The sequence below is a fragment of the Aythya ferina genome, assembly GCF_964211825.1.
Source record: "Aythya ferina genome assembly, chromosome: 1".
Lineage (NCBI taxonomy): Eukaryota > Metazoa > Chordata > Aves > Anseriformes > Anatidae > Aythya > Aythya ferina.
In genome coordinates, this window is record NC_140296.1 from 171,970,934 (window position 1) to 171,993,761 (window position 22,828).

The 22,828-nt window shown below is 39.9% G+C and overlaps 1 protein-coding gene across 3 annotated transcripts in view; it reads right to left on the bottom strand.

The window, feature by feature from the left end:
* Positions 1-6,401: 6,401 nt before the first annotated feature.
* MON2 (MON2 homolog, regulator of endosome-to-Golgi trafficking) overlaps positions 6,402-22,828 on the bottom strand; it is an 80,698-nt gene continuing 64,271 nt past the window's right edge. The window contains exons 33-36 of one of the 3 annotated variants that reach the window (XR_014688596.1): positions 22,253-22,460; positions 21,326-21,408; positions 15,029-19,140; positions 6,402-14,435 (exon numbers count right to left, since the gene is read on the bottom strand). Coding sequence is in view for 2 of the 3 variants with exons in the window: in XM_084506566.1 (XP_084362692.1) it covers positions 18,977-19,140; positions 21,326-21,408; positions 22,253-22,460 (455 nt within the window). In the remaining variant the exon portion in view is untranslated. Of the gene's footprint in view, positions 14,436-15,028; positions 19,141-21,325; positions 21,409-22,252; positions 22,461-22,828 lie in introns of those variants that run through there. The other 2 variants (XM_084506565.1, XM_084506566.1) reach the window with 2 other exon arrangements.

The following is a 22,828-nucleotide window of genomic DNA, read 5'->3' on the forward strand; positions in this document are numbered from 1 at the left end:
AACCTCACAGTTCAGCTACAACGCATTTAAACATCACTCAAGGAAACATATAACAGTGGGATTTATCTAGTCAATAGAGGGAATAGAAAAAATGGAGCCAGATGATGGCTTTTTGGCTTTATTTATTTATTTATTTATTTTATTTTTAACATGAATTCATACCTATAATGACCCATAGGTCTTTCACTTAGCAATAAAGTTTTCAGATGGTTCTGGAAGTCCCACACATCCGTATCAGTTCAGGAAACAACACAGAGGCTCTCAAAAAAGACACATTGGCTTTTCAGTTCATGTTTGGCCCCTTGGTGTTCCTTGTTAGGCATACGGCCACATTTCACCACTGCATGAGAGATGAACGTGTTTGCCTGGCTGCAATAGCTGCACGCATCAGTGACTGGTGAATCCCGTCGTCCTCTACAGAAACACAATTCACCTACAATATCACTTTATTGGACAAAAGCAATGCAGCTTTCACTTAAACCTACCTGCGGGCACCACTTCTTACTTCAACTACCGAAAAGCATTTAGCTATCTTAATCAAAGCTTTTTACAACTAAAATGTACTATTAATAGTAGATTTATCTTAGTTTTCAAGAAAATTCCTTCTTCAACTGCACACTTACACACATTGCAATACACAGAAGCACAGACGCAAGATGAACAAAATATATTTTATATCAAGTCATGATCTCAGTGCTCAAAGTTGCCAACTCCAGTTTTTGGACAAGCCTCCCCTTTCAAAGCACAGTCTAGAAACTTTGGGAATGAACAAAGTCTCTTTTAGACTGAAAACTAAGCTTCAGACTTAAACACAAGGCTGTGTTTAACAACATCAGTTGCTGCTTTAAACAAAACAAAATCTAAACAAAAACCCCACAGCACACTGATTTTTACCAGATAAACCAGAAACTAGATTAAGAAGCTGATTTCAGAACAGCTGGAAGTCTGTGCCCATTTTTTTTTTTTGCTTCCACACTTAACTGTTTCCTCTTTGCAGGTGGCATACCAGGATTTCACTTGCCTGTCCGGTCGGGAGTCTTCGCATCAAGCATCCTTCCAGGGACACGTGCCACAGGTAACGCCAGGTCACTTCACAGTTCCTCCTGAGGTGGTATTTCAAAAGGGAACCAAAAGCAAAACCACCCCCTCTCCCTGCAACACAAACCCTCGCACAAGAGGCAGAGCAAGCGTTACCTCGGATCATTCAGTGCTGGCATCTTCTTACTAATTCATTCATGGGAAAAGGTTTAAGACACTTGCAAGGCAAAATCCACACTCCTTGCAAAGGATAAAGCAAAGCGCAGGGAAAGCAACCCTCCACTCGGGATGAGGCACACCGAGGGGTCTTCAGGTGCAAGGGGAAATACCACACCACTTTAGTGCTGAGATGCTAAAACTGTTTCATGGAAGTGAAAATAATATGATCATTTAACAAAATATATAAAATCAACCTTCTTTTTTTTTAAGTGAAAAAAGACAGTTCTTGGCCACAGAAGTTACTGTGGAGATGGTGGAAAGACAGAATAAGGTGATGAAGGACCGGGAAGGGATGTGATAACCAGTCATTAAATATGCCATTTCCAATGTAAATGAAAGTAGATTGCATTCTTTGTATTTATAATCACTAGTGCAAGCGTTTCCTTATGCTAATTTGGTACTCGCTCTGACAGAGAAGTGAAAGCATCCAGGGACAAGTAGGACCTCTAACTTACACTGTAAGTGCTCGTGTGCCCATAGAGGCAACTCTCCCGAAACTTGCGTTTCCTCTTGCTGCCTTGAGCAGCTCCCCAGGCAAGGGGAGGTCTCGCCCATTGTGCCCAGGGTCTGTAAAGCAGAAGGACCGCAGCAGCCCCCGCTGAAGGCGAGTTCTCATATCCCAGTTTTGCTAGCATGGGAACACAGCACTCTCCTTGGTGACAGAGAGGGCAACCGCACCCTGCAGGGAAGCGACTATCTGGAATCTAAGATTTTAGGTTGATGTGTGCCAGTATCTTTAGAAGCAGCATTGACAGACAGTAGCTGGAGGGGCGAGCAGCTGGTGACTGTTCTTCACAAAATAGGTAAGACAATAGTGCAAAAAGACATCAAACCAGGGAATAAGAGCATCTAAAGCTTAATCGACTATGCCGTGAATCTCAATGCATTTTTATTATTCCATGAGTCAAAAGAAGTGCTCAGAAAAGCTACAGAGGAACATTTCTTGCAGTACTTTCTCATCCAGCACAGCAAACAATACACAATAGGGATACTATAAACTAAATAACTTTGCACAGAAATTCCATCGACTCAGCCATGTGCTTATTTTAATGTTTCTATAACAAATTCACACAAGAAGTTTGACTGAGTGAAACCTCTGAAGAATAAAAGGGGGAGAAAAAAAAAATCAGCAAGAGACAATGCCATAGACAATAATGTGCCAGCAGTACAGCTTTTTAATTGGCATGATGCAATTTTTCTTTCCAAACTAATTCATCAAGTCACAATAAAGGATCACCGAATTTGCGAGACATGAGCTACTCTTTCCATTTTAGGTTTTTCACAGCATTTTCAGAACAGCTTCGATTTTGCAACATCACTGAGATGAGGCCGTTCCACTGAAGAATTAATCTTTTTTGCCTTGAAGCATGATGTCGCAGCATTATTCATATAAATAAGCTGTGTAAGTTGGACAGTTAAGCAATAAATACTGAGACTGTGACAAAGCTAAGAATGGACTTGCCTGGACTCTCATTTCTGTACTTTGAATGCAAGACGGAGAAGCCTTCTGAATTAAGAGATGTAAGGGTATCCCTAAAGCAAAGCTAAACCTCTCGAATACAGCTCCCTGAGGAAGTTGTATGTAGCTAAAGCCCACCAAGCCATATCTAACCAAGACCTATATGGCCGTAAGGACACACCACCGCATGCATTACACAACACCTCAGCAGCAGTCCCTGCGACCTGCATTATTTTAGTAGTTCTACCCTATTTTAGTATAGGCTCTTGACATTCTCCTGAACTTTCAAGTTACCATCCAGAGCATGAAGAATTGATTGCTCAGGCGGCAAAGTTTAAGGGAAATATTCTACACAGGAGGTGAAAAAGTCTTTAATGGTAGTATATGGAACATCTCCCATTGATTCTCTCTACCCTCCTAGAAAAAAAAAAAAAAAAAGTGACAAAGGAAGCCAAGTCCTAGTTTTACCCAAGTTCCCTGAGCATAGGAAGGGAAAACAGGATAGAGGACAATTTCACACCACCCACCTACAGGCACTTCGCTTAGCTGAAAAGCTCCTTCACCTCCCTTGCAATCAACCTTCAGAGACAAGCTCCTTTGAAAGGACAATTCAGATAAAATTATGTTAGGGCACTTGAAAGCATCATTTGCATCAAGGATCTAGCTCTGCCTCCTCCACTGAGGAGAGAGGGACTGGTGGATTAGCCAGTTAAAATAGATGCCTAAAGGTAGAGGGTGAAAATACCACCGTAACTTCCAGAGCAAACCTCAAGGGGCTCTGTTTGGGAAATGTTTCTTTGGGTAGGAAAAGCAGGCATCTATTGTATCCTAACACCCTTTTCAGTTACGGTGGGAAAAAAGCCAGGGTATGTTTAAGTTTGTGGATGGTCAACAACTATGATAGCTCCCCCCCCCAAAGAGAATCTACAAGCAAGAGCACTCAACATGTTATTAGTGAGCATGAGGACATGCAGCTTTTCAGAAGTTTAAGTTATAGCAGAGCTTGAATTACCAGACAACACATTGCACAGCACACAAAGTATTATCAAATAAAATTTGTCAGCAAGAACAACGTTCCCTACATTCTGCAGGGCCCTTCACATTCAGCAGAGGAGAAAGAGCAACCTTTACATATAGTCTAAACCCATAGAGTTTGAACACTTCAGAAATGAGGCAAAGAAACTGAAATATCTGTAAGTTCACCCAACTCTTCCCAGTATTATAAATACATTAGATCTGTGAATTAGATCCAGTACTACGGCACCAACTTATCTTGAAGCGTTTAGCTATAGCTTTAACTTTCACTATGCACTCAATGGATTAACCATCACCTAATTGCACTCAGATCTTTTAATTACTGGAATGTTAACTCTCATTTTTAAAAACATAAGAGACAGTCATGCACATTTATTGTAAATGTTTTAATGCATTTCAAATTTAAGCCATTGTAATAGGTGGTCAACACACTAAAGTTCAATCAAAAGGATACCCTTAGCCATCACTACAAACATACCAGCAATTTTAATCAATTCACAGTAGCAGATTCATGGGTTTGCTTTTCACAATAAGTAAATCAAAATACATGAAAAAACATCTCAAAAGTTCACCTATAAAAATTGTTAGCTCCAAGCTGTACAATTAGTCAACTATACTGTAAAACAACTATCTTTTCAATGTAAAGAAAGCAATAATTTACATATTTTCACTTTTGCTAGACACTCAGAATTTTTACTGTTCAAATAAGAGCATTTAGGATCACACATACAAGTTTTGCACATTCAGAACACAGAAAATACAAGTCAGTCATTGATCTCTTGTCTTCATGAAACAGAAAATCCACCTTTCAGCGGTGCCATGTGAATAATAAGGTCTAAGCATCAGAAAAAAAAAAAAACAAAACAAAACACGCAGACACCCGCTCTTCAGCTCAAATTCGAGTGCCCTCCGAGCAGCGTGAAACTAATGGTTTTCCATCCAGCCTGCGAAGGAAACAGCATCCTCCTGACAGGGTCAAACCCCACGCGTCTCACGGCCAAGGCTAGGCTCCTGCAGGAGGAGGAGGAGGAGGAGGAATCGCTGCCACCTCAGCAGCATGCAATCCCGGGAAAACAAAGGGGATTCCCATTGTCATTGTCTTCATCTGCAGCTGATCATCACCAGCACTAGCAAGGCAGTAGCTTGCGCAGTTATCTCCACAGCGGGCAATGTCACAACCCGACCAACAGCACAAACTACTACCTCAGCCAGGGCCCTGGTGCGCCCGGCCCCGCCGGGGAGGGGGGCACGGAGCAGGCAGACGGCGGTAGCGGGAGGCAGCGGCGGAGAGATAAAAGGGCTCTGGGGTCTTTTGATGATCCTCTCGTCTCCTTTATCTGCCGCAGACATCAGCCAGACTCCTCTCGCCCGACGGTGGAAAGCGGAGGGAAACCCCGCCCAGCCCAGCTCCCTCCCCAGCGCTGCCCTTTCCCCGGCGTGACCCGCAGCCCGGGGCCGTGACAGAGCCCGAGCCCGGGTCGCGGTGGGCTCCAAGCAGCCACGGCTCCGCCAGCCTGTAACAGATGGGGACGGGAGGGGAGGGAGGGAAGGGGAGAGGGAGAAACGGGGGAAGGGGGCGAGGAGGCACACGGCAGGCAGGCAGGCACCACCCCAGCCCCCTCGGCCCCCCTCAGCGGCCCCCCTCAGCAGCCCCCCCCCGCCCTGCCCTTCCCGCTGCCCCGAGCCCCCCGCCCGCTCCCCCCTCGCTGTGGAGGAGGGCGCCGAGCCGCAGCCCGGGGCCGGGGGGGAGCCGCTCGCCTTGCCGAGGCCGCAGACGAAGCGGGGGGGAGCCGAGGGGGCCCCGCTGCCGGCCGCGGCTCCGTCCCCGTCCCCCGCCGCCGCCGCCGCCTGTGTCCGGCCGAGCCATGGAGATGGCTCGGGGCGGGGGGACCGGGGCTCACCCGCCCCCACGTGACTGGACGTGTCACTCACCCGGCCGGCGCCATCTTGAAGAGGGAGGGGAGGCGGGGGGGGGGGGGAAGGGGGGGACGCGCTGCCCCCGGCGGGTAGTCAAGATGGCGCGGGCCGGCTTAGCGGGGGAGGGGGGTAGGGCTATTCACAGAAGGGCGCTGCGCCGCGCCGCCGCAGCTCTGCCCCTCGCTTCCCGCCGCGCTGCGCAGGAGGGCGTTACGCTGGCGGGAGGGCGGGGGGAGAGGGAGAGGCTCCCGCTCTCGATCCGGGGCTCCCCGCGAGAGGCGGGAAAAGCCGCGGGCGGGGCGGGAGGCAGCTCCCGGCACCACCCCCCCCCACCGGGGACGTCCGTGAGGGGAAGCGGCGAGCCCCGGGCCCTGTGCCGGCCCTGTGCCGGCCGCGGGGGAGGCAGCAGAATAAATGCAGATACACGAGAGGAAGGAGGCTGACGGAGTCAAAAACCACACGCACAGTTCGGTTTGGGAAGATGGTGCCAGCACCAGGGATGCACAATGTGGAAATAACCCAGCCGGCAGCCACAACCGAGCGAAACACAATAGCCGCCGAGTCCCCACCGCAAAACTACCTACAAATGGGTCCCAGAATAAAATCCGTGCCTGCACTGACAACTCACAGCAAATCTGTAGTTGAGAAAGTCAGACCAGAAAGCAGCCAGAACGCTGCCCCCTTAAAGAAAGCAGAGAGCCAAAGATTGAAATACTTCATTATGATCCCGTAGTTGGCCGTTTTAAAGTTGCTACTTTTATTAGGCAACAGGGTTTGTTACATCGATTGCTTGTTTAAAAGTCATTTAAACCAGTGACATTCCCTTGGGGACAGCAAGACTCAGTGATCCTGCCCTTTGGGGTCGGCTCAGGAGCAGCAAAGTACCACAAAGAAATGGCTGCACCGAGCAAACGCAGGCTCTAGTCCTACTCGGTTAAGTTTGTGTACAGATGAAAAAACAATTCTGGAAAAGAATCTAAGATTGGCGAAATATGTTTATTTAAGAAAAAAATGGAGAAAAGCAAAAGTTCACTAGTTCCATGGCTTTTTTTTTCCCTATCCAAAAATTCAGATAGATTTGTTTATACCAAGATTGTATTTCAAAAGCTATTAATAGTGGAAAAAACCTATATACATACTAAGAATATTTAGTTTTTAGTTAAGACCAGGTTATTTTTTTGGCCTTAAAACACAAACAAACAAACAAAACAAAAAACACAACAAACAACAACAACAAAAAACACAACTTTCCTCTCCTTCCTGTTATAAAAATATTTCAACTATATAATGTTAAGTGACTTTTCTAGAAGTATTTCATGTCTTGGTGACTCCTTTTCCTGAATTGAGGTACCTTTTACATTCATTAACTACAAAAATTGAAATGTATTAAAATGAAACTAAAAGCTAATAGCAAATACTCAGCATAATTCACAAATTTAGAATACGTCAAATCAGAACAACTACACTGATACTTTCTTTGGGGATTTACATTTATCTGAAAACAATAAGTTATTAAAGTGGATGCTGCAGAGGAATGGGAAAGCAACTAAAAGTCCAGAACACACACAAAGCTGCAGATGGATGCGGGCACCAAGCAGCAAGCTGCCAGTCCCTGGCATTTGTGGGAGCCATGCGCCTCTGTGCTACCCTCACACTGTCCCACACCCTATAATGCACAGCTCTGAAAGATTTTGAGGTTTGATGCCCTCAGTTACTTTTAGTAAGCCAAGTCTTCTTTACTGAGATTGTGAATGTGTAAAGACTTTCAAAGAAGTCATGCTTAGTAGCAAATATTTTCTCATCTCCCTTAGAGGTGAGAAATTCAGATGCCAAAAATAAGCATTCAGGCACCAAGTTATATGTATCAGAAGTAACTGTAACCTTGTTGACCTGAAACTGGGTTGAAAGCAGCAGTTAAATGTATTAAAAAATAAAATCCCTGGTAAGGAGTGTGCAAAAATGTAGCAGGACTTGAAATGTTCAGTTCAGTTAACTGAGCTCCTGACAACTTGATACTGTCATTTACTCATCCAAATTGTGGAATTTATGGAAAACCACAGCAGATCAGTAGCAAGGAGAGTTTAAACTTCAGAAAGGGCCACATTTTCTACACTAATAGTGAAATTCTTATCTGAGTATTTAGACTAATGCCATGACTACAGAGAATCCTACTCTGGCACACATACAGGTTACAACAAATATGAGGGGGGAAAAAAACCCAGCCAAACCTCAGAATAGACCCTTGCAAAGGATGTGTTAAAAGAAACAAACAAAGTGCTTTTTAGGGTAGATAAAAAAACAAAACAAAAAAAAAAAACAAAAAACAAAAAAACAAGAACTTTAGCACCATCAACATGTTGCAGTAGGGAGGTCAGCTGCGTTTACTTTGGCTACTATTTTTTAGTGAGATTCATCTTCCCTCTTTTGAGCTGCCTAAAGTAAACTGAAAAAAAAAAAAAAAAGAACAAACCAACAATCAGCTATAAAACAGCAGATGTCTAAAGTAGTTGTCCTATATGCCCATAGCACGTACTGGTACTTCTACATAATAACTTCTCTGGCCTCTTTTAGGAGCCAGGGGGCCCGTTATGGATGTCCTGGTAGGACTGGCTATTTGTCTTCCCTGGTTGTAAATGACAGCTAGGCTAGTTAATTTTGGGGTGGACCTCAGACTTTTAGTTACCTGTTTCTCAGAAGATTACTCCAATTTGTATTTCTCAAAGCAAATACTCTAGATTGCCTCTCTGCTAAGAGCGTCTCCTGAGTGTGGATCTTTTCCATAAGCAGTGAATTACCTGTTTTTAATAATGATAAATAAGCAGGGAACTATGTTTTTTTACCTTATTTTGCATCTGTATTTATCCGTCCTAAAAGTTTACTACTTCATTAGCAATTATTTTCATGTTGTTTTGCAATTAAATACAGTATTTGCACTGAATTGGCAATCTTTTTCTAATTAGGAAATGCATTTACACATTTCACAATTGAATAGCTTATTTATTAGATTCTAACTAGTTACATTTTATTTTATCAGAAAATGGTTCTGAATACATCTTTCCTGATTATTTAACATTTCATTAGTTTGCATTGAGCTCTATCTGGATGCAAAGTAGAATTATATGGCGAATAGCATTCAAAATAATTATTTCTTAGAGTGGTCTATTTTGAATGTTTTGGATACATTCAGGACACACATTGTTACAAAGAAGACAGAACTAATTGTTTCTAGCTAGCACTGCATCCAGCTTTTAGACACAGTACATTTTACCCTCACAAATCTATCCTATGCATGGAAGAGGAGAAGTAAGCTTTCTACTTTTTTTTTTTTTTTTTTTAACTCCTAATCTGTCTCCAAACTGGTTGTTTGAATTGAGCTGGATAAAGTGAAATTGAACTGAAAGAAGCAGCTACTGCAAACAGACCATGGTTTAGCTGTCCAAAAACTTGCTTCTTATTCTCTGAAGAGGCAGGGCTGCACACTAGGTTCATCAATTCACTGCGTTCTCTTTAAGGCTTTGGCAACATGTAACTGCTTAAAATTTTAAGAGATTATAGTGCACACAGCTTTAACACGGGACGTCATATATTAAGGGAAAATATTTAATTTAAATCAGTCTTTTCTAAAATAAACATTTATCTTTCCTCATTTGTTCTAGGGAAGTACTGTCTGCAGACTCTAGGGCTCATTTTAGTGGTAAGGCAGTGCCATCTTATGCTACAATGCCAAGCCCAGAGGCATGAACAGATACTCAGTAAGTATAATGCTAAGTAATAGTTCTGATGTACTCCAGAAACCAGTTCTTTGTACATGCACACGTGAGTAGTACTACATACATAATACTCCTAGTCCCCTTCCATGCTTCCTTATGAAAGACGTTGATCAAAACCAGACTCCTCTCTGTGCTTTTTAAAGGCCCTTTGTTGGTAGCAATCCAGTTTTGGCTGCCATTTTTTTTTGGTGGGGCCTCTGAGTCCCTTCCCTGATATGACCAGGCATCAGTCTGTGATGTGATGGGGAAAGAAGTGGGAGTCCTCTGGCAAGAAAGCCAGAAAAATAAGCAATTTTCAGACAACTTTAACAGTTCCAAGTAAGAAATAGTTAACATTAAAAACAGCAGACAAGGCAATGTCAAGTTTTAAACTTCCCAACAGCCTGTCATCCTTGCCAGCCTCTGCAGTCTTGAAGCTGTCAGCTTTGGAAATATGGAAATATTTGGTCATGGCCAAGTCGCTTGGCTCATGGCGAGTCTAGAGCAGACATTCTGTACACAGAGAGTAGTAGTTATCACTCCACCTTGAAGACCAGGGTGTGCGAAAACAAAACAGTGAAAATGTCAAACAGGCATCTGACTTAAAAGTGATTTCCTTTCTTACTTACCTATGGGCAATCCCTCCTGCAAAACTAAGGGGGAAAAACAAACAAACAAACAATAAACCACACAATGCCCCTCCTCAACTACCTTAAACTTCCAGGAACAGGCTGAGGCCTTTGAGTATGTTTCTACTCTGCAGTATTTTTGATCAAAGAGTAAGATGGTAGCTGTGCTTAGTACATCTTTTCTGTTGGGAACATGCTGCAGGTGAAAAGAGTATTACCGTGTTGACAAACGAGATTCCTTAAGAAGTTCATAAGGTGGGCAGCTGGACCACTGGTGGGAATAAACGTGTTAATATGAAAAGCCTATGATACTGAGTTTAAAAGTGAGTTTATCTGAGAATTTCTGTAACTGTAGATAATAAAGGAAATTTGAGCAATGGTCACTCATTTCTTGGCTGCAGAAAGCATAGCAAATATACTCAGATAAGGCCAAAACATGCAGGTATTGTACTTTTTTTTTTTTTTTTTAATCAAATCTGTTTCATAATCAACACACACACACAAAAAATAATGTGAATGGTAACTAATGCATTGTAGTTCTTTTATATGATGCACTCTACTATGCAACAAAGTAAAACCCTGTTGGTAGTAGCACTCACTGCTATTTTTATTTCAAGAATTCTTTCCTGTCTTTGATACACCATAATTCTTTGAGACTTAACATACACCATTAAGTTAAAATAGTTTAAAACAGCGAGTAGAAGGTAAGTAGTATTTATTTGACAGAAAATAGAAAACTGCACATTTTTCTAAATGAAGTTTTGACTAGATAGTTTAAATACAATTACACTATAATTGTGTAGATTAAAAATTATAATATTAAATTATGGATTATGCAGAGAAATTTATCAGCCGAGAAAGCCTATATAAAATGTTAACTTTAATTGTTTAAAAAGATGTTTAGACTTGACTTATGCTTCTATTAACAGACATTGCTGCAAAACACGTTTTCAGAGCTAGTTTTGATAGTGTTAATGACAGCTGTATGCACAGATAAGCATTTTTATACTGGAGCAATTTCCTAAGGAAAACCATCAAAACTATTTTGAAATTCAGCCTCCTATTCAATAAAGGTGGCAAAATTAAATGGAAAAAACTCACTGCTACTTGAGTGCAGCATCTTACAGTCATCTGGATGAACTGCATCCTGTTTGGGTGACAATTTTCCCAGTTGAGATATAATCCTATTTTCTAGCCTACTTATAATACTACTTTTCATGCAATTTTACCTTTTTTTGGTGAAAGACTTCTGTGTAATTCAAAATCTAAAGAGAGTTTTTTTTGCACATCCTGCCTATATCATCTCTGTATTTTCAATTGAATAAAATTCTTAAAGGCTGTAAGAAACAAAGAAATGCTGAGTTCTAATGTATTTCATCACAAGAAATGAGTAGCCTTTTCTGATACATATTCCAGCATTCAAGAAGGCAACACCACACCTCTAATATACTCGCATTAGTACGGCAAAACACACTAAACTGTGTTTATAACTGAAACATACTTGTGAAACCTAGAGTATTTACTCCCTAAATGAAACCTATGTTTTACATGAACTATTACAGTCATTTTTACTGCATGTGCCCTGATATGCAAAATACTGTGTAGACAAATAGGTGTCCCTGTTTCCAGAACTTACAACTGAAGAAAAGTGCACACCAGAAAAGTATTGTCAGAAAAATAAGGGCAGAAAACCCAGGGGTAAGGAAAGAATACTGGTATACCTGATTGTTCTTCAATAAATGGGGTCTTAAAGTAAACGATCAGATCACAGACTAGTAAGTGATAATGCAGCAAAAGTTATTAACTTACTGGTAAGTCATTTAAAGAGATTAAACAAATGTCCGTGAACAGATCCCATTCTTAAGCCAGTTGGTAACTAGTTTGGGAAGACAGGAAATAAAATGTCTACCAGAATACTTCCTAGTGGTAAAAACTTGCAATAGCTTGCATTCATGATCCAGCAGGAACTGGTTACTTTTTCTCCAAACGGGAAAAAAAAAAATAATGCAATGTGTAGCTCTAAGTCTAGCTCTAAAAAACTTAGGGAGAAAAGGGCAACTATTTGGCTGGAATGAATTCCTGCTTATATGCACAGCTCATGCAGTCCTTCTGGCCTGAATAGTAAAATGAACAAATCTGAAAGAAACAAACTTTTATACTGCCAGATTTGGAACAACTGAAAGTAGTATCAAAATCCAGTGGAATAATACATATCCTTTTCAACACATACAAACAGGTGAAATTCATACTTTAGTGTTTTTTTTGTTGTTGTTGTTTGTTTTCATTTATTTATTTATTTTTATTTTTTGTGCCTTGCTGACAAAGGTGTCAAGCAATGCAAAGTAACAAATCACTCTGCTTCCCCAATACATATTTTGTCTTCCGCTAGACATCCAGTCACATAGGCTAAATAACTGCTACAAGAGCCTTAGCTGCTTCGTGAACCTCATCACTTCTGTGACCCAAATCCTAAATGAAATAGGAATTACAAAGAATTTACTTTTTATTCCACACAACTGTAAAGATTACTTCAAAAACGTTAAACGTTGTTAATGTTTACTTAATTTACTCCTATATAGTGCAATAATCACAGACAGTACAATTGCAAAGTACTATTTGCAAGAAAAACAAATTAGAATTAGAATTTCTGTAATCTTCCTTTACTGCTATGTTAAAAATAAGGCTAAACACTACTCTACAGTGCCTGTTACAATTGCTTTAGGCTGAAGAAAAGAACAGATAGATGAACCCTGAGTAGAGCTGCTAGTTCACACTTTGTTACATCAAGCAAGGTCTCCATTCAATTTACCTGAATACTGGGGCATATGTAGCGAACTATAAACATAGATCTACTTTCCTTTGTCAGAGCAAGTGGAGAGAACGTCAAAAACACAGAGAGAAAAAAATTATGAGTAGAGTTACATGTAAAGGTACAACAGAAGAATGCTTTTATCTCAACTCCAATTATAAATGATTCCAATTTTTTTTCTCGCATTATCGTGAAGTAAAAAAAAAAAAAAAAAAGAAACAAAACCACATCCAAACAGGAAAATAAAAGAGAATGGCAGCAAAATGCACTGCTATATGTAAGGACACTGCCAGAGTGTCCTAGTGTTGTCATCATGTAATCTGAAATCAATTTCCAAGAATTATGGATATACTCCAAGTTACTGGAGTCTGAGGCTACACAATTGAGGACATTCCAAAGAATTAGATGTGGCAGACTATGACCTTTTCACACAGTCAGTGCTGATCATCTTTCTTCCCCTTGTGAAGTAGAATCTCCACTGCATACAATGAAACACGAATTGAAACAACCTACTGGTTCTGAAGACACCATAAAATACATTCATTTATCTAATTTTTAAAGCACAAAATACTAGTGGAAGTTATCACCGACCTATGTTTTAAGAGGAAAATTTTTAACCAGTGCAGAAATTCAACTAATTATTTTCTGTCATTTTGTTTTTCTCAGGGAATACAAACACTCTGCCAATTAACAGTTTACTGATGGAACTGTATTTGTATGGATGTAACCTGTGTCTGCCACTAGTCTGGATACCAATTTGGATCCACAAAACCTACACCACAGCTGCCTCATTTGGAACTTTCTGACACTTTGAAAACTGAAATACTCCCATCTAAACATCCTTAGCACTATCTAGGGTCATAATGTGCACCCCTCACAGTGCAACTGTGTGCAGCACTTCCTTCTTTCACTTGGAGAGCCTCATCTTATGAGGATTCAAACTGAAGGTTGCAGAAGATGACTGCCCACAACAGGAAACAAATAGCAAGCTGCAAATTCGATGTGAACAAACAGCGAAAGACACAGAAATGAGCTGTACAGAAACAGATAAGGAGAAAATGTGCTTTTTTTTTTTTTTTTTTTGTTCTTGTTGTTTTGCTTTGTTTTTTTCCTTTCCAACAACAGCAGTATCCTGAACATCTAAACAATTTTCCATAAAATATGTTCCTGACTAGGACTTGTGTTTGCCATGTGTAGAGATATACTGAGGGGGAAAAAAATGCATTGATCTCACTAAAGGTACCTTGCCTGAAAAATTCAAGGCCAGCTACCTGAAGGTTTGCCATTTGGCAAGAAGAAACAACCTAGGTGTTGGTGGAGAAAAAAAAAAAAAGAATATAATGATAAATTGTTGAAGTATCTCAATCACACCGACTTGCAGGTGTAATTAATAGTGACCATGTATTTCACGTGGCTTAATGTCTTGTAACGTACCAGGAACAGCAGCAGATACACCAGAGGGCTGTGCTGCCATTCAGAGGGACCTGGCCAGGCTGGAGAAATAGGCTGATAGGAACCTCAACAAGGAGAAGTGCAGAGTCCTGCACCCGGGGAGGAACAACTCCAGGCACTAGTACATGCTGCGGGCCTGTCCTGGTTTCAGTTAGAACAGAATTAATTTTCTTCCTAGTAGCTGGTGGAATGCTGTGTTTTGGCTTAGGAGTGCTGATAACACCCCGATGTTTTAATTGTTGCAGAGCAGTGCTTATACCAAGCCAAGGACATCTCAGCCTTTCGCTCTGTCCTGCCAACAGGCAGGCTGGGGGTGCAGTAAGAGCTGGGAGGGGACAGACCCAGGACAGGTGACCCAAACTAGCCAAAGGGGTATTCCATACCATCTGACATCATGCTAAACAATATATAGGGGTGGCTAGCCGGGGGGAGGGGGCCGGACTGCTCGGGGTTAAGCTGGGCATCGGTCAGCGGGTGGTGAGCAATTGCATTGTGCATCACTTGTTTGTACATATTATTATTAGTAGTAATAATAATACAATGATGATAATAGTATTATTATTATTATTATTATTATTATTATTATTTTCCTGTCTTATTAAACCGTCTTTATCTCAACTCACGGGCTTCACTTTCCATTTCTCTCCCCCGTCCCAGAGAGGGAGGGGGGAGGGTGAGCGAACGGCTGCGTGGTGTTTAGCTGCCAGCCGGGTTAAACCACGACAGGGCCACTCGGCTGGACAGCAGCTCTGTAGAAAAGGACCTGGGAGTCCTGGTGGACACCAAGTTGAACATGTGCCAGCAATGTGTCCTTGCCGTTAAGGTTAATGGTGTCCTGGGCTGCATCAGGCATTGCATTGCCAGCAGGTTGAGAGAGGTGATCCTTCTCCTATATTCATCACTAGTGAGGCCACACCTGGAGTTATGCGTCCAGGTCTAGACTCCCCAGAATGAGACCAACAAAGGGCCACCAAGATGATCAAAGGCCTGGAGCACCTCTCCTATGAGGAAGGGCTGAGAGAGCTGGGGCTGCTCAGCCTGGAGAAGAGAAAGCTCAGGGGACTTTTATCAATGTACAATAATACCCGAAGGGAGGGTGCACAGACAGAGCTAGGCTCTTTTCAGTGGTGCCCTGTGCTAGGACAAGAGGCAGTGGGCACAAACTGAAACAGAAGAGGTTCCATCTAAACATCAGGAAGCACTTATTTACTGTGCAAGTAACTGAGCACTGGCACAGGCTGTCCAGAGATGATGTGGAATCTTCCTTCTCAGAGCAGTCTGGACATGGTCCTGGGCAACCCGCTCGAGGTGTCCCTGCTTGAGCAGGTGGGTTGGACCAGGTGGCCTCCAGAGGTTCCTTCCCACCTCATCCACCCTGTGATGCTGTGAACCTTCTACAAGACATTGATAAGAGCAAGTAGGGAAGCAAGCAGATGTACAAGGGAACAAAATGGATGCCCTGGTAGATAAGCATGTCTGATGATATACAAATTAACTACTATATGTCACTACTACAGATATTTTTTTCATTAAAAATTCCCAGCTTGAGCCATCTATTCCTTTTTCTTAGAGCTACTTACATCATCTTAAATCCCTGTGTACACTGAGGCATCCCCTCGAATCCCTTGGCACGGAGACATACAAGTTTTCCCAAATAATCCAAAATTTTGATATGGACCTTGTAAGAATGCAGAAGACCCTCACATTTTTTCTTTTGATTCCCAATATGAATCTTTAAGACTGGGGAGGAGAAGAAGAAAAAAGCTGAAGAATGCCATTACATTCAGCAATTAATGTGTATCCCCTAACTTCCAGCTGACGTATTTCTGTACAATCAGCTGAGCCCCCTTTCTAGATGATCTCAGCAACACAATGCAGACCCCAATCCTGAAAATGTCTATTTGCTTTATTTCACATGCCTAGGAAAACCTACAGAATTGAGCACATGGGTTTACACGATGGGCAGCATTAATTAAATTAATTAACAAGATTTGTCTTGCTAGGAATGGACATCAAAATATGCGATTTGAATATTCAAAAAATTCTGTTCGCATCAAGGAGGCCCTAAGAATATTTAGCCAAAAGTACAAATGGAAACAATAATCTGACACTTCAAAGTTGGAGGAAATTCTGAGTGCTGGAGAAGAAAGCACAGAAAATAGAATAATTCTTATTCACAAACAAAATTAGTCAATGAAAAACATATTTTCTAAACCAGTTACCTTTGCTTTCAGTTTTCTAACTACTTATACAAAATACAAGAAAGCAGTTAGAGTATGTTCAGCCTTTACTTGTATGTCCAAAACATGCCTCAAATAGAATAAATATTTTTCATGTGGTAATTAAGAGGAAAGGAAGGAAGTTTAGCTGATTGGTAGTTTGCTTCAGTCTTTAGAAGATTAATATCCATGGGTCGTAAAGTAATCTAAGCTTTAGAGCCGAGTATGACTTCCACACCCACATACCCTCTGTTTAAAATATAGATAAAGGATGAAGATATGCTTCATTAAGACAGAATGTATCTGTGTTATCACTGACAAAAACAATTAGAAATTAATTGGAAACAAACTCATCCACAGTTTGGTCTGCATGCCTCTTGCCAGAATTTTTAGTAGATAGGCAGATTTTAAAACAAATGAATACCCTTGCACCGCGTGACACCCTGTTCTTTTTTCTTTAAGGACCTAATAGGCATTGTCTTATCTTTCACTAAGTAGTAGAACAGTTGCATGGTTTTCAATTTCAGAGCATAACATTATTATTTGTACCAGGAACCAAGGTCTGCAGTATACTGGAACAGCTTCTCCAAACAGGCTATTTTGATTTAAATTCTACTAATGGAAAGTGTTTGTTTCTTTAATGTAAAATGTGTGTTCTTTAAAAACTATCCACACTTTAAGATTAAGTTCCATGCCATGCTGTCAAAGACATATGTGCAAGTTCTTGAAGCCTCTTTAATGTCCTTTTTAAAAGGATCGTAAACTGGAGTCTTAGGGGAGCGAGCTCTTCAAAGCTGTGCTTTGTAACATCGTTCACATGGGGTATTTCTAACCCTGACCAGTTCCTCACACACTCACTTGAAGCTCCTACAAATTCTACATATACTCACATATACAAATTAATATCTCTTTAGTCAGCAAATAGTAAAGCAAACATATAAATACCACTTCTTATGCATGATAATCACTTTTAATATCTACAAAAGACGTCAAGGAACAAAAACCTAAAGGTAAGCTCTGAAATCAATAGAAAGGCACCTGTCTTTTTTTCTCTCAAAACATTTGGCATTTGTGCTTTCACATCACAGCTTAAAAAATATGTGAATACAGGTGAAACATTATTGAGATAATAATTCTTTAAATAAAAATTTAAATGCTATGTTACAAACTTTAAAAACAATACTATTAAAAGTGTTTTAATTGTGTATTATGTGAAAGTGAAAGAAAATTCACATTTATTTAATGACAAATTTTACTGCACTTCTAAATGAGTAGCTAACTTCAAAAATACACTTCTCATGGTTTTATATCAGACAGTATATAATTAAAAGGTTAGAACAATTTGAGTTAAAAGACATTACAAAACAAAGCACTTAAAATTATTGAACAAAATATTACAGCCAAGTTATTTCAGATATTTGAAATCACCTTCCTTGGGTCATGATTCAAAGACTATGATATCTGCAAGTAAGGTCAAAAAAGGCTAATGACCCCCAAGTATTTTTTTTCTTAAAGCACGGCTGCAACTACAAAAATGGATAGATTTGAGTATAACAAACATCTTAAATATATTATGAAGTGAGGTATGGTAGTGTCGAAGTGCTACAGTGGATTTCTGCATATTCAAACTTATTTCAGGTCAACTACTTTGAAGTTTGAGATCAGCAGGCTACTGACTGCTTGCTGCAATGTTTTGTCGTATGACCTCTTCATTTAGATGTTCAATGGCCACAGAGAAGTTACATTCAATTAAGCAGAAACTAAGAACATGATCAGATATGACTGATCATATCTGGCAATTTAGAAGGCAAACTGTAAGTAAAAATGCAAGCATACAACTTATAATAAATACATTTTCAAGCATTTAACATTATCAATATTTTAAAAAGAATTTAAATAATAAATGCAACTATTTTATACAGAACTGTACCATTTATTATACACACAAGTATATCAGTTCCCTTTGTTTACAAAGGCTGGTTACAGATATATGGAATGTTACAGTACCATCTTGCATAAAATTTTAGTACAATTCGTACTTCAAAAAAGGGTGCAAAACACCAGCCTAATAAATCTGACTGAATTGAAATATTTTTAATTACATCATTAACACATACACAACAAGCTGTACATAAGCCCACTTTTCAATCACCACTTCAAGATACTGTAGCAAGTACATTAGATTATAAATGATTCCAACTACTCAGTTAAATTTATTAAAGGTTTGCACTGCTACTCATTCTGGAACCTTTGAGATATAGCCTGTACTCATGAATTACTGAGCTCTTGTTAGTACAGTTAAAAGGCAGTCAACATCAGTTGCCAAGTACTAGTCACAAGAGATTTCCTCAGAGAAACTTCACCTGGGAACAAACATTTTTGGATACTTTTTTCCTTCAAAAATTAAAAAAAAAAAAAAAAAAAAAAAAAAGAAGAAAAGTTTTATGGGGTCAAGACTCTCCGTTCTGTACCTTGGATGCTGGTGGATGCATGAAGTCCTTAAAGGGAACAAGTGCCTCCTTCAGAGCAGAGCACACTTCTGAGGAGGAGCAGGTGATACATTCTACTAAAGTCGGGTACAAGGCAATAACTTGCGCCCATGTGTTAGCATCAACTGCAATGAAGAAAAGAACAGATTAGATCACTTTGTACCATCCAAATTCTTACAATACATTTTTAAATACACACGTAAGTTAAGAACTCACACAGATGCCTAAACTAAAATATCTCTACAGGGTCCTCAGCCATGATGTAGGATTTGCAGGAAAACGCCATACTCTTTTGCAGCAGCATCTGTAAGCCAGATGGGATATCCATAAAATGGTACCACACACTTGTGTTTCTACACAGTTCATTAACTGTGTTTTCTGGATGAAGAATAACTGACAAATTGAAGATGCTACTTTTGTTTAGTCCGTAACACACATACATTTTCTGCCTGCTTTTCTCAGTTGTTGGAAGGAAGCTGAATTGGACACGTTTCACTTTTGGAAATGTCATTAATGAGGCCTACTAATTTCAAAGCAATCCAGGCTATAAGAAATATAGAAAGCAGAGGGAGAAACACTGCACCAGGACACAGGAATAGCCATGCTATATTATGGATATGTCGGACTACATATATTATAGTCCAACAAGTGAAATTAAACATTGTTAATAAATCTTATTTATCACATAGTTTCCTCATTTATCTCTGTTTTAACTTCACTTCAAGAGAGAACAAAACCCTTATTTCAGATAGCATTTTTATTACAGAAATAAAATGATTAAAAGCTAGGACAAGTGGGTATGAAGTGATTCTCCAGTGGCCCTCTTATAAGAAAGTATGCAGCAGTTTCGGGACTCACTACCACATGCTGATCAATGAAGAATGTCTCTCATTGCAGGAGGATGGATATGGGGAGTAGGCCATATCCATCTGAGCTGGCTATTTTACCCCTCTAAAGCAAAACCCTGCCAAATTAGCACTTCAGCCCCAAAACTTTATCTTCTCTGGAGTAGTTCTATCGCAGACTCACAGAATGGTTTGGGTTGGAAGGGACCTTAAAGACCCTATCACTACACCCCCTGAAGAGCCCCTTCCCAGCTTTCCTGCAGGCCCCCTTTCGGAAGGCCACTATAAGGTGAAGCCTTCTCTTCTCCAGTACGAACACCCCAACTCCCTCAGTCTGTCTTCATAGGAGAGCTGCTCCAGCCCTCTGAGCATCGTCTGCCCTCAGCCTTTTGCTGTCAGCCTGGGAAACAGCGCTATCAACATGCATGCTGACTGATGCTGCAAACGAGGCATCACATCTTTCAGAAAACCCACTCACCTAGGTTTTTCTGGAAAGACTGCTTTGTTTCCGGACTGACAAGTTTTTTTTCCCTTCCTCACAATATCAAAAAAGAGGGAGGTAGAGGGAAGCAATAGATATGCTATTCTGTCAGAGCTGTGGAGTACAACACAGCTAGTTTAGCAAAGAGGCAGCACTAAGCAGTACGATGATACTAATAATATTCCTCATAGGCATCTGTTAACAACTTGAAGATCTGGAACTTCAGGAAAGGGGAAACAAGCCATGAGTACAACAGAAAAGTATCTATTTATCAGAAGTTGATTTAGTATCTCCAACTGAGTTTTCCGGTGGGCACCCCCCACACATACAGTAGGTGCAGCTGACAGGAGGACCAGGACACGTTCCCATAAATGAAGTTCAGATCCCCTCTTTTAATCAGGCCTTTATACACATCTGTCAAACATTTACAGCATCACTTAGCATCAATGAGTGTAGGCATTATGGGGGCAGGAGGTACTACAGCAGAAAGGGAAGGAAAGCAAGACTTCATGCTTAGGTATTTAACAGCCTGCCCACTCATTTCACTGGTACACCCCTTTTACTGCAGAGCGCACCTATGGGAATGAGATCCACGGCAGCCTAAAGAGTTATCATGAGAAAAAAAAAAAGAATGTAGCAAAACTAACAAATATAATTACATATATTTAAGAATTCTATTAACATTTTATGGAAGTTTAATTTGTTTTCATAAAACAGAAAGCTCTATCTAATAAAAGACATCAGAAATTCAAATTTTGTATTTATTAAACATATCTTAGAACCTTATAATGTTAGCTATACTGGGAAAAAAACTTTTTGTCTACCTGCCACCTACATATACATAGAATTACACAATACTGAATCTTACAGAATACACTTTCCTTTCCAATTTGTATTAAAAGCACTACAGGAAGGAGTAAGTAAATCTTTGTGGCAGATAAGATTTTATATTGTTTAGAACCAGGTTGTTTAATAATCACTTACCATTTTCAGGCTGAGTTTTTTTAAGTGAATCTATGAGAGTACTGACAGCTTTTAAAACAAATATGATTTCTGTTACTTGTTGCCTACAAAGGGAAAAATGCAAACAGTCAACTACTAATTTTTATTTCAAGACTATAAATTTTCCATCAAAGTTACACAACATTAAAAAAAAAAATAATGAAGACAGCTGCCTAACAAGAAAAAAGGATATTAAGAGAATAAGGTTATCATTTGTCTGTAACTTTCCAACTATCATAGCTGTTGCCAGCTAGGATGGCTTTCAACTTGATGTTTAGAAAGAGTAACAGCATACATATCTCAAACTGAAAATACTGACGTACATGATTAACTGTAACATGGAAAGAATCAATTCCATCATTCACGATCAAAGCTTCAAAAACATTTCAGCTGAAGTTAACTGAAATTTAAATAAGTTCCCATTTGAAAGAATTTCCTGGTACTTAGGGCAATTTTCTGTTTCAAGAACAATTACTTGAATAATGATTCAAAATATTACTATTTGGATATTTTGTCTTATTTTCAAGGAGACTCTCCACCTCTCAATTTAGAAACTATAAATAGTTCTGCTAGGAATAAAGGGAAATTAGATTTCAGAAATATCAGAGATATCAGAAACATTGTTTCAGTAATTGAAAATATTTATTACTGAGTCATACCCCTATCTTCTCTGTAACAGCACTAAGCATGACCATTGTTTTTAAAGGTTTTTCCAGTCAACAGAATTTTGATATCAGCATTTCTTTATAATATTTCCCATGCATTTCTTAGGCTTTAAATTTCACAAAGACCTAAAACACCCACACCCCACACCCCTAACAAACACATGACTGAGACATATTTTGAATGCATCCTTCTTCCCATAAAGTAGTGGGAATACCCTTCATTTCCTAAAGACATTGAACATACCGTGGAAGAGGACATTTGCCACTCAATCTCTCATCTTCTATGTAGCGATGCAATACATCCTGTGACCTTTTCAAGAGCACAGAAAGTGCCATTCTAGAGATGTAGCCTTCCTGAGGAGTTGTGACTTTATTACTGAATGAAAACTGGAGCAGTGTTTCAAAACACACCTTAGAGAACTCCTCTCTCATTCGAATATCTATTTCTGCTTCTGTCAAAGTAAAACATCATATTTAATTGTGCAGTGCGCATGCCAAAACCCAAAATGTTGCATTTCAATCAGTTAATAATATTTTGCAAAAAGATTATCACTCCTGTAGTACTAAAAAAGATAGTAAGATTAACAGTGATATTGACAGATATTAAGAACACATTGTGAGAAAAAGCGACTGCAATATTCACAACAGTTCAAGAAATAAAAGAATATTCAATACATTCAGCAGCATGTCACCTACTTAACACTGCTTTAATAACAAAACACATTCAAGCAAATTTATTTATTTATTTATTTTAAGAAAAAGGTAATGGCAACCCCAGTTCCACATCACCATTACTAATATCTGGTACTGTACAATCCAA